The sequence below is a fragment of the Pholcus phalangioides genome, unplaced genomic scaffold, assembly GCF_987345545.1.
Source record: "Pholcus phalangioides strain wild (caught in Gottingen) unplaced genomic scaffold, Ppha-v1.0 ptg000031l_1, whole genome shotgun sequence".
Classification (NCBI taxonomy): Eukaryota; Metazoa; Arthropoda; class Arachnida; order Araneae; family Pholcidae; genus Pholcus; species Pholcus phalangioides.
Genome location: NW_028301621.1, coordinates 9,011,714 through 9,026,876, shown reverse-complemented (window position 1 = coordinate 9,026,876; position 15,163 = coordinate 9,011,714). Strand labels below are relative to the sequence as shown.

General features: G+C 34.1%; 1 protein-coding gene across 1 annotated transcript in view; it reads right to left on the bottom strand.

Annotated features, from left to right (window-relative positions):
- Window positions 1–14,169, bottom strand: part of LOC149067106 (carbonic anhydrase 2-like) — a 68,163-nt gene extending 53,994 nt beyond the window's left edge. The window contains exon 1 of the mRNA XM_089252892.1: window positions 13,729–14,169. Within this exon, the coding sequence (XP_089109018.1) occupies window positions 13,729–13,843 (115 nt within the window). The 5' untranslated portion in view covers window positions 13,844–14,169. The remainder of the gene's footprint in view (window positions 1–13,728) is intronic.
- Window positions 14,170–15,163: the final 994 nt, after the last annotated feature.

Here is a 15,163-nt window from a genome sequence, read left to right as displayed (position 1 = left end):
ATTAGAATCGTTAAAATGAAAGTACACATACAGTCGGTCCCACTCAATCGGATAACGGATAAACGGATATCCCCAAATCGGATAAACGGATATCCCGCTTGCAAGGATAAAATACTCCGTCTCCGAAATTTCTCCCATAGAGACAATGTTGAAGTTCCCCGTTTAATCGAATATCACGCTTCACACGTCAACTGTTAGTACACATCAACTACTATACACGTAATTTTTTTTATGAATTTAAAAAAATATATATATTTAATTAATTCATATATATATTTAAGAGTAGTAGTAGTATTCCAGTTGCCTTTAATGCGTACATTTAGTTATTTTATTTTTGTTCCCAATAGAGGGAGCTAACTCTCCTAATGAAAAGTAAAAATCTTAGGTATTGCCGTGATCACATTGTAATTAAATATAATTTTCATTTCAATTTTGATGTTTGAGTTGTTCGAGAAATTTTATTAAATATTGATTCTTCATCAATTTTCAGTGCACAAACTATGCCAACGTTGTAAAATGGCAATTGAATTGTTCCAGAGGTACAACCTCGCCCCCCAGTACAACCTCAGGAGCGAAAAGAGGCTATAACGCTACCGTCCCATCGCTTCTACCCGAGTTATAAGTTTAGTGAAGGGATCTGCAATGCGTGGCCCGCGAGCAACATTTGGCGCCTCGGAGCTTTTTTGTCGTGTGGCCCGCAGATCATTTTCAGAAAATGGTTAAAAACATTCAAAAAAACGATCAATTCTAGAAAAAGTGAAAGAAATAATTCCTGAACAAAATGATGAAAACTCAAAATTAATGAAAAAATAATAATTCCAGCATTGAGAGAGAGATGAAAATTCAGAATTACTCAAAGAAATAATTTTTGAAACAAATAATTTCAGAATTGGTGAAAAAAAGGAACTTACAAATTAGTGAGAGAGATCATTTCTTCATTTCTGATAGAAATTATTTCACAATTGGTGAAAGAATAATTGCATAATTATTGAAAGAAATGATTTTTCAAGATATATTGAGAAGGAAAATAATTTTCCAGAATTATCGAAATAAATAATTAGAGTTACCAAATTAACTGCCAGCCCACTGCCAGCCGCTGTGGTGGTCGAGTGGTTATAGTGCCGGACTCGTGATGCGAGAATCCGGGTTCGAACCCCACAGTGGTGGTCGGCTGAAGTTGGTTTTCTGTGGTTCCCAACTTCAAGGCGCAAATGCGAGCCGATCTCCCCGTTAAAAAGTCTCGCCACAGAGAGCAACAGTCCTACAACGGTAAATCATTCAACCATAACACTTCACTCATAGTTAGTAAAACTGGGGGCAGATGGCAGCACTACACATAACAAGCATTACACAGAAACAAACTTTACGTCAGGTTGCACTACACGTACACGCACATTCCCGCATGTACCGATTCGTTGGGGGGTTCCGCGGGGGGGGGGGGTGTGGTGTAGCAGTAGTTGGTAGGGGCTCGGGGATCCATGATGTTCTTAAGTCAGCCACCTCGTTGGGCAATTTGCCTGTTGTGGCGTTGTATTTGTATTGTATTTGTATTTGTATAAATAATAAAAGAATCATTTTTAGTGATTTTAGATTAAGATTAATCTCGGAATTAATCAACTTAATCGATAATTAATCAAATACTTTTCACAATCAGTGAAAAAAAACTATTTCAGAGGAAATTATAATTGATAATTTACAAAAGAAATAATTTCAGAATAAATAAGTCTTGAATTATTTCTGTCCCGATTTAACTCGAGGTCCCTTCTACATACATGAGAATACCCGAATTACGTGAGTAGGTAGTCTATGGGCTTTTGGGAAGTTTCAATTGGGCCCGCCGTGTCCGAAAGGTTGAAGACCCCCCCCCCCCTGGTCAGTATATCATCATATGTTTAAAACGCAACCGTGACTCCACCCGCAATAATAAATTTATAACGCTGCTGCTGGGGTCTGAGGTTATACAGTCGTGTCACCTATCTGAATGAGTGCAAATTGTTACCATTGGTCTCAACCAATTCAGCCTCCTGGAATTAGTTCATCAAACTGTCGTTAGGGGATGTCCGCTGGGAATGAGTTGATAACAATAGCTGTCTCAATTTATCGCTTTTCCCATCCTGGTGTTCTTATTAATTGTATTATCATTATTTTTATTTTTTTTACTTTCTCAATTTTTGTAAAGTGCAGCCTTGCACACTTTCCACGGCGATTGGTAAATAAATAAAGAAATATGTCTACTGGGTTGGTTTATTAGTTTCTTTTGAATCTCAACCAGGTGCGAATCCAGGGCAACAAGCTGGCAGGGGAGACAGTGTGTATTTTCGTTGGATCGTCCCGTGTTTTTTACGAGACAAGCATTTCCCATATTATCCGGCTCTTGGGAGGGGCGATCACCCCCTATCGCCCCGTTTTGTATCAGCGCCTGAGTGGAGGCAAGCATCTTCAGCTGCGAATGAAACCGAGGCAGGCATCTTCAGCTGCGAATGAAACCGAGGCAGGCATCTTCAGCTGCGAATGAAACCGAGGCAGGCATCTTCAGCTGCAAATGAAGCCGAGGCAGACATCTTCAGCTGCGAATGAAGCCGAGGCAGGCATCTTCAGCTGCGAATGAAGCCGAGGCAGGCATCTTCAGCTGCGAATGAAGCCGAGAGCAGATATCTTCAGCTGCGAATGAAGCCGAGGCAGGCATTTTCAGCTGCGAATGAAACAAAGAGAGACATCTTCAGCTGCGAATGAAGCCGAGGGCAGCTATCTTTAGCTGCGAATGAAGCCAAGAGCAGATATATTCAGCTGCGAATGAAGCCAAGAGCAGATATATTCAGCTGCGAATGAAGCCGAGAGCAGATAGCTTCAGCTGCGAATGAAGCCAAGAGCAGATATATTCAGCTGCGAATGAAGCCGAGAGCAGATAGCTTCAGCTTCGAATGAAGTCGGGGCAGGAATTTTCAGCCGCGAATAAAACAAAGAGAGACACCTTTAGCTACGAATGAAGCCGAGGGCAGCTATCTTTAGCTGCGAATGAAGCCGAGACAGCCATTTTCAGCTGCGAATGAAGCTGAGGCATTCATTTTCAGCCGCGAATAAAACAAAGAGAGACATCTTCAGCTGCGAATGAAACAAAGAGAGACATCTTCAGCTGCGAATGAAACAAAGAGAGACATCTTCAGTTGCGAATAAAGCCGAGGGCAGATATCTTTAGCTGCCGATGCAGGAGGATCCAGGAAGATGTGTCGGAGAAGCGACTTATTGTTTCGCTGCATCGGATCATCCCGTATTTATATGAGACAGATAAGTTTTTTTCATATTATTCCAACTCTGGGGGACGGGGGACGGGCTGAATCGACGCTCGATCTCAGCCCCCAAGATGCTAATTTATAGAGAACTGGAAAAGAGTTGATATATCCATAAGATGGATTCCCTCACACACACACATTTTCTAATTAAAACGAGTCCTGATTCAAGATCTGTTAATGCTCATAGCAAAAAATACTAACAAAAATTGATATTTCAAAAAAACTCATTTTTTCGCAATCACTGGAAAATTTCTCATTTATCGATCGCAACAATCGATCACGTCGAGACGAAACGAAATCGCTATTGTTTTAAATAAGTGATTGGGAAACCGATTCTCTCTCTCTCTACAGTCACTGAAAACAACAAAAGTTCCATCCGAATTTCGATATTTCACGAGAACAACCACGTGACTCTTATCGTTGCGATTTTAATTGTTTTTCGTTTTGTTTTTCCCTATCATTCGTAAGACCACTGTTAAGAAAAGATTCATCGATGACGCAAAAGAGAAATAGGAATCAATTAATTCCACGTTTAATACGAAACTATCTCAACTCTTTTTTTTTTCCCCCCCTACCTGTAATCATCGGAGTTAATCGATTTTTGATGTTCTCTTCGTCACTAATGAGTCCATTACCCGGGTACTAAACCTTTTCTTCTTCTTTTTCTTACCACGTGATAAGCAAATATTTATTGAAAAATTATCACACAACAGAAGAACATCATGTAATTCAATGGCAAATGATTCCCCCGCTGGACCGATTCATATCGGTTTTGAACTCATCCCAAAACATCATTTCCATGAAAAAAGGCTATTATTGAACCATTTTTTTTTTCATTATTATGCTTCGGAATTCTTAAAGAATTGGTTATTAAATATTCTGAGAGGGAGGTTTAATTTAATAAAGAGTAAACGGATGCAGTTTAACCTCCACGAGATGGCACTACAGGTAGTAAACGGCAGGGAAACTCTCTCACTATGTTTGCCATTACTTAGAGCAGCGTTCTTTAATCCCTCGTCACTAATTTTAGATTTATTTCAAATCTTATATTCGTAATCTTTTCATTTCTGTCTAAGCCGTACAGCAGGTCTCGAATTATATTTATTTATTTTTGGCTGTCCCACAAATTATTTCTCTCATTTGTTTATTTTTTTAACCGGTTCGCCAATTATTTCTCCAACTTATCTAGTTTTTCTTGCAGATCCGCAAATTATTTCTCCCACTTATCTATCTTATGCCCCGGTCCACAAATTTTGCCCACTCACCCACACACAAATTTTTAATACATTTTTTTATTTTCTGCTGGTCCGTAAATCATTTCTTCCACTTATCTGTTTTTTACCCGGTTCGCTAATTACTTCTCCTACTTATCTTTTTTTCGCTGGTCCACAAATTGTTTCTCCCATTTGTTTATTTTTTTGCCAGTTTTCAAATTATTTTCTCCTAAAAATCAGGTTTTTTTTTGCCGGTCCGAAAATTATTTCTCCCACTTCTCTGTTTTTTAGCCGGTCCGCAAATTATTTCTCATACTTTTCGGGGTTTTGCCGGTCCGCAAATTATTTTTTCCTACTTTTTGGTTTTGCCGGCCAGCAAATTATTTCCTCCCATTGATTAATTTTTTGATGGTTCATAAATTTATTCTTATATTTCTACCGGTCCGCAAAATTGTTCGATTACTTTCACCCGTCTACAACTATGAAGAGGTTAAAGAATGCTGACCTAGAGGCATTTTATCACCAAGTCATGCCAAAAGCCTATCCTCATTTTGTGAAAAATCCAGGACGACTCATCATCCGCCATTAGTACGCAATGTAACATCAGTATTATCGCTACAGCAAATAACTGTTCTCTATGCCGTTTTTTTTTTTTTCAACGATTAGACGTCACTTTAAGCAGAAAATTGTTTTTACCACCCTGGATGAGCCCGCTAGGGCATATAGTCACTTTGGGACAGGATAGAACTCCCTGAAGTACTAGGCTGACCTATCTGATATCTCGTTTCTCCCGTGGTGGCGTTGATATTTGTTATTACTGTGTAGATTCTCGTCGAATGCTACTTTTTTTAAGGTTGAGTGTTTAGAGTTTTTTCCGAATTTCCGTCAGACAAACGTGAAAGTTCGATGCTGTTTGACACCGAAATGTATTTTTAAAAAATGATTCCGAATGTCACGACATACAAAAACCTGACATCCAATATGGCGGATGAGTTTGCACTTGGAACATGAGACACCTGTAAAGGAGAGCGGACTCGTCGTCTATCTTTGAGCAAAGAACCAGTTTCTCGCTACAAGTGGTGTCAGTGGTAGTTGATGTTGACGGAAAAAACAGAATGAGGAACACAAAGTTATAGCAGGGGTGCACAACCTCCGACCCGCGAAAGGTCTTCCGGTAGAAAAGTATCAACACACACACAATAGGATAAAAGCCTGGGCTGGCCATATTTCTTTCCTAAAAATACGAGAATTTGGGATCCTTACGGAATATCGCCAATTATCGCAAAAAAAAAAAAATGTCAAATGCAAGTAAGGTTATCAATTACAGCTAAAACAATTGTCTAGGTCAAATAAGGTTGCCAATTACAGCCAAAAAATTATCTAATTCAAATAAATGTTGCCAGTTACATCTAAAAACAATTATTGTCTCTCTAAGGCAAGTAAAGATGACAGTTATAGTGGAAAAAATTGTCCAAGACAAGTAAGGTTGTCAATTACAGCCAAAAAAAAATTATCTCACTAAGACATATATAGTTGCCAATTACAGCCAAAAAAAAATTGTCTCACTAAGACAAATATAGTTGCCAATTGCAGCGAAAAATTTATCAAATTCAAGTGAAATTGTCAATTGCTGCCGAAAAGATGTCTAAGGCAAGTAAAGTTGCCAAAAAACTGTCAAAGGCATTAATTTATGTCATGAAAATGACCTCAATTCTCGATTTCAAAAATTCAAGTAAGCTTCGTTGAAAAAAAGGGATATTTTTTATGCAAATGTTGGAATGACCGAAACCACGAGAATGTCTCGTAAAATACAGGCCATATGGTCACCCTATACACAGAAGTTTCTGGCCCATGGATGGCAGAAATACCGCATATTTGGCCAGTGGTTGAAAAGGTTGCGTGCCCTTGAGCTATAGCTATCAAAGAAAATGCGATTCTAAATACGGAACATCACTGATTATAGCCAAAAAATTTAATTTGGGCGAAATTGCTAATTTCTGCAAAAATGGATGAAGGGTGGGGGAAATAAAGGGTTGCTGCAAATCGCAGTAAAAAATGTATTTAACGAAAAAAAAACCATTCAAATGAATAGATGACCATATTTCAAAATAAGAGAATCTGGGATCTTAAATACTGAAAAATACGGGACGTCCCCAATTGTCATCGAAAACGTTGCCACAAGTCTGCAAAATCCTTAATTGTGGTTAAAATCACTGGAACATTGAAGAAAAACCGTTAAACATAACAAATACGTATGATGAATATTTGTATTTATATAGCCATAATTATCATAATAATTATGAAAACGCTGTTTATTCACGATTTTAGTATTGTATTAACATTACAAATTTAAATAAGTATCGTTGATAAAACTGGACACAAAAAAAACAATTCGGAAAATACTAGAATGTCCCGCAATACGGGGCACAAGTGGTCCGTCGAACTGTTTCAGATATTTTACTGGTCCTTGGGTTGAGATAGGTTGAGTAAAAAACGCTGGCCTAATGTTTCTCTTGGGCCGTTTCATTCTAGAAGCTCTTTGATGAGTTTTCGGAATGGATCAGGATCGGCTGATACCAGCCATACTGGAAGAAACGATACTGTCCATCACCAAAATGATCATGACGTTAATAAAATAATCTTCTTCTTCCTGACAAACTATTAGTCAAATAATGAACGTTTCAACGGACCATATAACGAACGTCAGAGATACCATTTCGGAACTCCCAAGACCCTTAAGGCATCAAAAAACCTAGACATTATAGTTAATTAAAACACAGGAACTGAATCTCAAATGAGTTTTCACACTGTTCATTGTGTAGCAGTCAAAAGGGGGGCCCAGAGAGAGAGAGAGAGAATTTTGAGACTCGCGCAGTTGAATTAGCATGCCTCAAAGAACTAAGCTAAATTTAAAACGTTGTAAGCTGTAGAGCTCTGTGCTCTACTAGTAGACGCAAAAACAAACTATTCAACACCAGTTTGAGGAAGAGAAAGGGAGCGGGAGCGGAAAATGTGCATAAAAAGAACAGCCGTGTGTGCGCGCCTTCACCATGTAAGTGTGGCCCGAAAAGTTCTGAAATTAAACCTTCCTCTTGCATACAATCACTTTTTTTTTTGCCCTTAGGACTAAAATAAGCCTTTCTCTTTCCCACGTCTGTCGTCTTTGAAAAAAGGTGACTGTGGGGCCTCCTTCAGCTATTTCGACACGCGCTCGGTCTAGATGCGCGATATTCTAATTATTTTGCTCTCACCTCAACCAATAAAAACGAACTGAATGGTTCTCAAGCGTTGTTCGGAAAAATCCGAACCGTTGTTATCTGAGCTTTGTTGGCGAGCAAACCATTGTCTCACTTTAACAATGTTAGGAAACTCATGTTACTTGAGTGGTATTGGAAAATCATCATCGTTAAGGAAAACACCTATTTCATTTGAGCATTGTTTGCAAATTTTGTTTCATTGATATTCTTTGGAAACTTGAGCCCTCAAACGTGTTTTTAAATGTTTCGATAACATTGTTTAGAAACAGCTTAAAGCATTGTTTAGAAGCTGTTGTTACTCGAGCATTGTTCAAAAACTACTGTTACTCGAGCATTGTTCAAAAACTACTGTTACTCGAGCATTGCTCAAAAACTGCTGTTACTTGAGCATTGTTTGGAAGTGGCTGTAACAGTTGAGTATAGTTTAGAAGTAAAGCTGTTTTTCTACTTGATCTTTGCTTGAAAATATTGTTTAGGAAAATAATGCCTATTTGATTATTGTTTGGAAATACTATTTAGGGAGTTTAATACTACTAGGGAGTTTAATACTATTTAGGGAGTTTAATACTATTTAGGGAGTTTAATACTATTTAGGGATTATTTGTGCATGATATAATAATTTATTGCGTACATTGTAAGTAATAACTGGAACATTGTTTTGAAAGAAATACAAGTGCTTAGTACATTGTTTAGAAACACTGGAACATTGTGTGTCTGGTTCTCAACTTATGACTTACTACTTGAACATAATTACGAAGTTCTGTAAAACTTTGTTTCTTTATTCGAAAATATGTAACGCTACCTTAAAGTGTAAAAATTCAATAAGTCTCAATATTGTATGCTGAATATAAATTAACGAGAAACCATTTATGATAGTCAGAACGTCGAACTCATACTGTGAATCTGGATACCTTCTCTAAGCCCGGAGGAGAATCAACTCAAAATAAATCTTACTGAAAATTTTATAAGCTTTCTACAAATCATAGTCTTAATTTTACGATCATTTCATGGCCGTTTACAAAAGAAATCAAATTCATACGGAAGGAAAGATAGGACATGGTCACAGACCGACGCCATTCAGCTGCTTATTTCTTCAAAACGGGAAAAAAGTAGTTAAGGGGAGTGACCTCTCTGCATATTTACGAGAAGATTTCTATTCGGTCGTATGAATGACCAGTCTAGATCCCGAAGACTTGTATGAACGCTTTTTATATATACGAGAAACCCTATGATAACGACAAAATACTGGATCGTTTGAAGCCATGGAAGTGGAACCAAACGGTATAATGACATAATTGAAGGTTCCATGCATATTCAACTTTAATATTGAGAAATAATGAAAAGTGTCAGTTTCTAACGATTTGTTACGATTCGTTGAACGTGTCTTTTGTTGCGGAAAGACATCTTTCTTTTTTATTATTATTATTTTTTATAGTATCACGGTCATGGCCACGGCCATATTAGGCATAATCGTAAACCGATTCAACTGGAAAATCTATATCATGTGTAACCGTAAGTTATAGTGATTTTCTTCGATGAAATAATGTCAAGGAGTGACAATGTTATAGTCATTTCCGATATTTCTATTTTTTTTTAACTTCGTGAAATTTCCATTGTTTATATTTTTTGGCAGGGATGGGCACCATATTGCAAAATTATAAGAAAAGAATTGAAACCGACATGTTTAAGAAAAGACAAAGATAACTTTATAATTTCATTGCGAAATGCTATAAGTGAAAGATTTGGGGATTTTAGCTTGAAATTTTAAAAGGAATTTTTTTCATCATTACAATTTTTTTAATTTACTGAAACTTTCAATTCGATTTCTTTAGATTTAAAATATTTTCCCCATTTTTAGTTGATTATTTAACTCCATAAATCGTGATTTTAAAAAAAATTGAATTCAAGTGATTTTTAAGTTGTGAATTTGAATCTTATTTGTTTGTTCGTTTATCTAGAGTCCAAATATTTCCTTTTCCTTAATTTTAAAAATATTCACTTCTACAAAATTTAAATTAATAGTTTATTTTTTTACTCAATTTTTATTAGTTTTTTTTTTTAATTTCTACAAAAAATTCCAAAAATGCAAAATATTTTCGTTTTTAATTCAAATTAAAATTTTTAAGTGAAATTTTCATTTCTTTTTTTTTAATTTATTGTCCTAAAGAGTGTCTAATTGAGTTAATTAAATCAACCATTCCAATTCTTTCAAATGTTTATAGAAATATATTTGAAGTTCATAAAAATTCATATTTAAAAAAACTGAAGAAAAATCTCAATTTTGTCAGGAATTAATTGAATAAAGATCGCATAAATATCGTACTTTTCCGTGAAGATTTAGTCGATTGATTTCACCGAAATTTCTTTCAAATTTTAGAGACCATTTGGGTAAAACAATGGTTTTTGTTGATGAAAGATGATTTTCTTTTCCGTTTAAAAATATTTTTCAATTTTTCTGCATAGGAAAAGAATTGGAATCGAAAACTGAAAACGAAACTATTTCTGAAAATAAGTTAGACTGTTGGCTGATTGTATTGATTTATCGATTATTAATCAGTAAGTGTAGTCGATAAAATAATACAGTTATTAATTAGACATCACATCAAGAACTGAATATTTCAACTAAGTTATGAAACGGACTGACTTCGCGAAATCAGTTAATCATTACATTAACCGATAAACCGACTTGAAAAATTTGATTCACGTATTCACTAATAAACCATTAATCAATGAATCACTTTCTACAAATTGATCAATAATCAATAAAACTGTTTAATCAGATCGACACGGAGTCATCTATATTATAAAATCCTCTGAACGAAATTGACGAGTACAAATACACAAAAAAAAGCGGGAACTGAATGTATTGATTTTATCAATTGATTGGTCAAAAAGTCTGAACGAAATTTTTTTTTTTCGTTTTCCTGCAATACACAAAGCACTATAAGAAAAAAATAAGTTGATTAACTTCATTCACGTAATCGATTTCAATTTTTAATTGACGAAATGTCAACCAATGGCACTGATTTCAACGAACTAATCGATACTAACGGACTAATATGTAAATTGACCTCGACAATATCGGTCATCGATTGATTGATTTATAAATACAAATACAAATACAACGCCACAACAGGCAAAATGCCCAACGAGGTGGCTGAGAAAAGATGCCCATAAAAATATGACTAATCGATTATAGAAATACTTTCGAAAAAATGATCGATAATTAACGAACACCGATCCGTCATGCCAATACAAATCAATCATATCGATTTATCTAATAAATCGATTTCAAAAATCGATTGATGAATTACTGATTATTGAATTACTGATTCATCGATCTCGACAATATTGAGTTTATCGATTAATTGGTTTAAAACTGATTTTTAGTGCGAGGCACCAAAGAAGAAAAATTAGTAGTAAAATTTATTCGTGGTAAATTTAATCGATAAAATAAAATAACCCGATTTCATCAAACTAATCGATAGTTGCTGAAAAAAAATGATCGATCATATCGATATAATAAAAATATTGACATAAAAATAAACATAAAATAAAATCTTATCGAAGAGTAGTGGATCAGATGATTCGAAAAACGACGAAATCGCTGTTGACAATATTGAAACATCATTAATTAGTTGATTTGACAATTTTGAAAATGAATTTTTTTCGCGAGGCACTGAAGTAGAAAAAAAATTAGTCGATTAAATTTATACACATTAAATTCAATCGATTTTAAAATTTAATTGATGAGCCATCAACCAAAGAAATCGATTTCATCAAACTAAACAATAATTGATGAAAAGTAACCAATCACATCGATATAATAAAATTATTTCTACAAAATAAATATAAAATTGTCAAATAATAGCGACATTAAAAACATTAAAATAGTTTAGACAATATTGAGAGATCATGAATCGATTGATTTCATCTCTTATTCAGTTATTCCCTCTGGAGAGAAGGTATTTGATCAAATTCAAATTATAATCTATTCATCAAACTGATCGATAATGAATGAAAACTAATCGGTCATATCGGTATAATAAATTTTTTTTTAGATTAAAATAAACACAAAATTGTTAAATAGTATTGAAAAAATTTCATGAAATTGATCTTGACAATATTTAAAAATTTGGAAAAACAATTACCTTGAGAGAAGCTATTTGATGAAATTCAAGTTATAATCGATTTTTCATAACTGATCGTATGTGCTGGAAAGTGGTCAGTCACATCGATGTAATAAAATTTTTTCTAACAAAACAAGCATAAAATTGCCGAACAGTAGCAGAACGGATGATTATAAAAATTTATAACGAAATCGATCAATATTATATATATATATCGCCATTGAGGATTCGATTGATTCATTTAAAAAATTTGAAAAAAAAAATCACCTGGAGAGAAGCTATTTGGTCAAATATAAAGCTATTGGTTATAATCGATTTCATGAAACTCATCGATAATCAATGAAAACAAGCCAGATCGTTAATCGGAATTAACAATAATCAAAATTTATAAATAATAACCAACAAAGGGGAAACAATTAATATAAAAATTAATAACAAAATCGATCGAAAAAATCAAATTAATAATTAAATTCGAAAACCTCAGACATAAAAAATTCATAAACATATAAAATTGTAATTAAAAACTAAATTTTAAATTTACATTAAAACTCAAAAATGAAAAAAAAAAAAGAAATTCTGTTGAAAATCCAAAAAGTAATCAATAAAAATTTAGTAAAAAAATAAACTATCAAATCTTAAAGAATCAAGAGAATTCGAATAAAGAAAATTAAAAAATTAAATTTAAAACTTGGAATTAAAAACGAAATTCAAACTGGAAAAAATTTCTGGAAATCAACTGAGTATGTATGACAACAAATATTTTTCAATAGAGTTTGTACTTGTTTTATGAGTACTTCTCGATAAGTCGAATGTGCAGTGGCCGACAAAAAACTTTAGTTATCTTTAGTTCGACTTATCGGAAATTCTGATTTCAGTGTAGGAAAAAATTATTATAGAATAACAGCGCTACATACGAATATTGTATTAAAATAAGTTAAGCTACTGAAGATGAAGAAATTCGAAAAGATAAGTTATTTAATTTAATCATATTTAGTTATTGAATGAGAATATTTAGAAATAAACTATAGACGTACAAACTCTGTATTACGGAAACGGACGCATATGGGATACTCGTATAAATGAAACGAATTATAAATAATGCGTAATGTTTATGTATATGATTAATTTCTGTCAAAAAATGCAGATTTTTTACTGTCTCTCTGTCTTTTGTCTTTCCTTCGTAAGAAAGTTATTCGCTTTTTGCAAACAGATAAATGAATCCGTTCTATTGCTAAATGCTGAATTATGTTCCTAAATGCCAAGTTGCATTGTTAAATTCTAAATTGTGTTGCCAAATTCTGAATTGTGTTGCCAAATTCTAAATTGTAATGCTAAATGGAATTTTTCTAATTTATCTTATTCCCGAAAACTTCGAGTTAATGGAAAATTTTAACATTAAATTACGGGAAAGTTCTAGAACCGAGTGAAAACTTCGACTTGAACAAGATATTCGAGTTATCGGAGTTCGATTCACTGCGAATTGACTGTATTTAACAATATTTTTAGTAGAAGAATAGATTTTTTAAAAATTAAGAAAAGAAAAAACATTTTGATTAACAACCTAACAAATAAGATTCAACTTCAAAACTAAAAAAAACTTGAAATTGACCCAAATTAATAAAAAAATATCAAAAAATTAAAATAATATATTTTTATTAATTAAAGCTAGTTATTAAATATTTTTTTCTATAAAGGGCATTTGACATACTTGACAACTTGACATACAACAAACACAAATCAATCAAAAAAAAATTTTTTTTTAATAGCCGGTTTAGGCTCAGGTTTGAAGATGTTAAGAATTTAAAAAAACTTTAAAAAAATGGAACTGTTTGTTTACCTGCGATACACAAGGCACTAAAAGAGAGAAATCCAAAGATGAGGAGGACCAATAGATTAATATAGTATCCAGCAGAACCACAACGTCTAGTCTTCGTCATCGTCATCTCGCACATCTGATCGCGATAATACACACCAGATAAATGAGAGGAAAACAAATACAATAAAAAAAGTAGAGAAGACCTACAACAAGTCTCTTTCTCTCTCTCTCTTCGGTTTGTGGCCGATATATTCCCTCTCACTCTCTCTCTATCTCCCTCTGCAAAGCACGTGTTTTCCAGTTGGAGAGAGAGCACAAGATTTCGCCAAGATGGAGCTCAAATCGTCTTTTTCTTTACTTTTTCTTGAAGAAAAAAAAAAGACGTCATGGCGCTTCTCTGCTTGAATCACTCTGTATCGCTCTTTCTTAGATATTTCTTATATCTCTAATGAGCTTCTTGCCGAAAGCCTAACCCCTGATGAGAGAGAGATACATTCAGAGAACTTTCCCCTCCCCTCTTTTTATGAAATCTATTCCATCATTAAAAATCAAGGATTGCTCTTGCCATCTCTTCTTTTCTTTTTTTTTCTGCTCTCGTGCTGAGATGGATATACATGAATGTATATGCATGATGATTCCTTTCGACATCGTTAAGTATAGATAGATGTTGTAGTACCAGCTGGTTAGTACATACCGAATTCGCGAAAATGAATATTCATGTTTTTATCTCTTTTTTCGAACTAACTTACTACTACTGCTGTAACATTCCGATATCGAAGACGGAGTATTTCCTGTGAAAGAGAGTTTCGATCTGAATGAAGTATCGGAATTTCTTTGCCTTGGAAGTATTTCGGAAAGTTTGATTTTCCTGCGAATTTGTAAGAGGGGAATTTTTCTCTCCTGAAGGAAAAAAAAATTTTGTGCAGAAGTGGAAATTCGCAAATGTTGTCTCGTATTTTTCCGTTTGGAAATATTTTTTTTTAAGAAATCGGTCGATGATGAGATATCAATTTATGGAAATTGATCGATTTTGAATCGGTGCCTGGAATTGGTTTCTGAAACTATTCTGAGATGAAAATGATTGATCATCAGGATGTTTGTTGAACTTGAGGAAAAAATTTCTCTATGAGAAACAATCACAATGAAAACTGATTGATCGTAAAATTTATCTTGAGGATTTTCTCGATGAAATGATCACACCAGAAACTGATTGATTAGGAAATTGATTTGGAGGGTTTTCTCGATCAAACGGTCATGACAGCAACTGATTGATCAAGAAGTTGATGAATATCTCGATCGATAAAAAACAGGTTGATATCAGGGAGTTGAACTCAACAATTTGCTCGATGAAATGATCACAATAGAAACTGTTTGATCCTGAGTTGATTCTGAGAATAAATTTAGGTAGTAGATCATCATCAATCAAAAACTAATTGAATAGGAAATTAATCTTGAG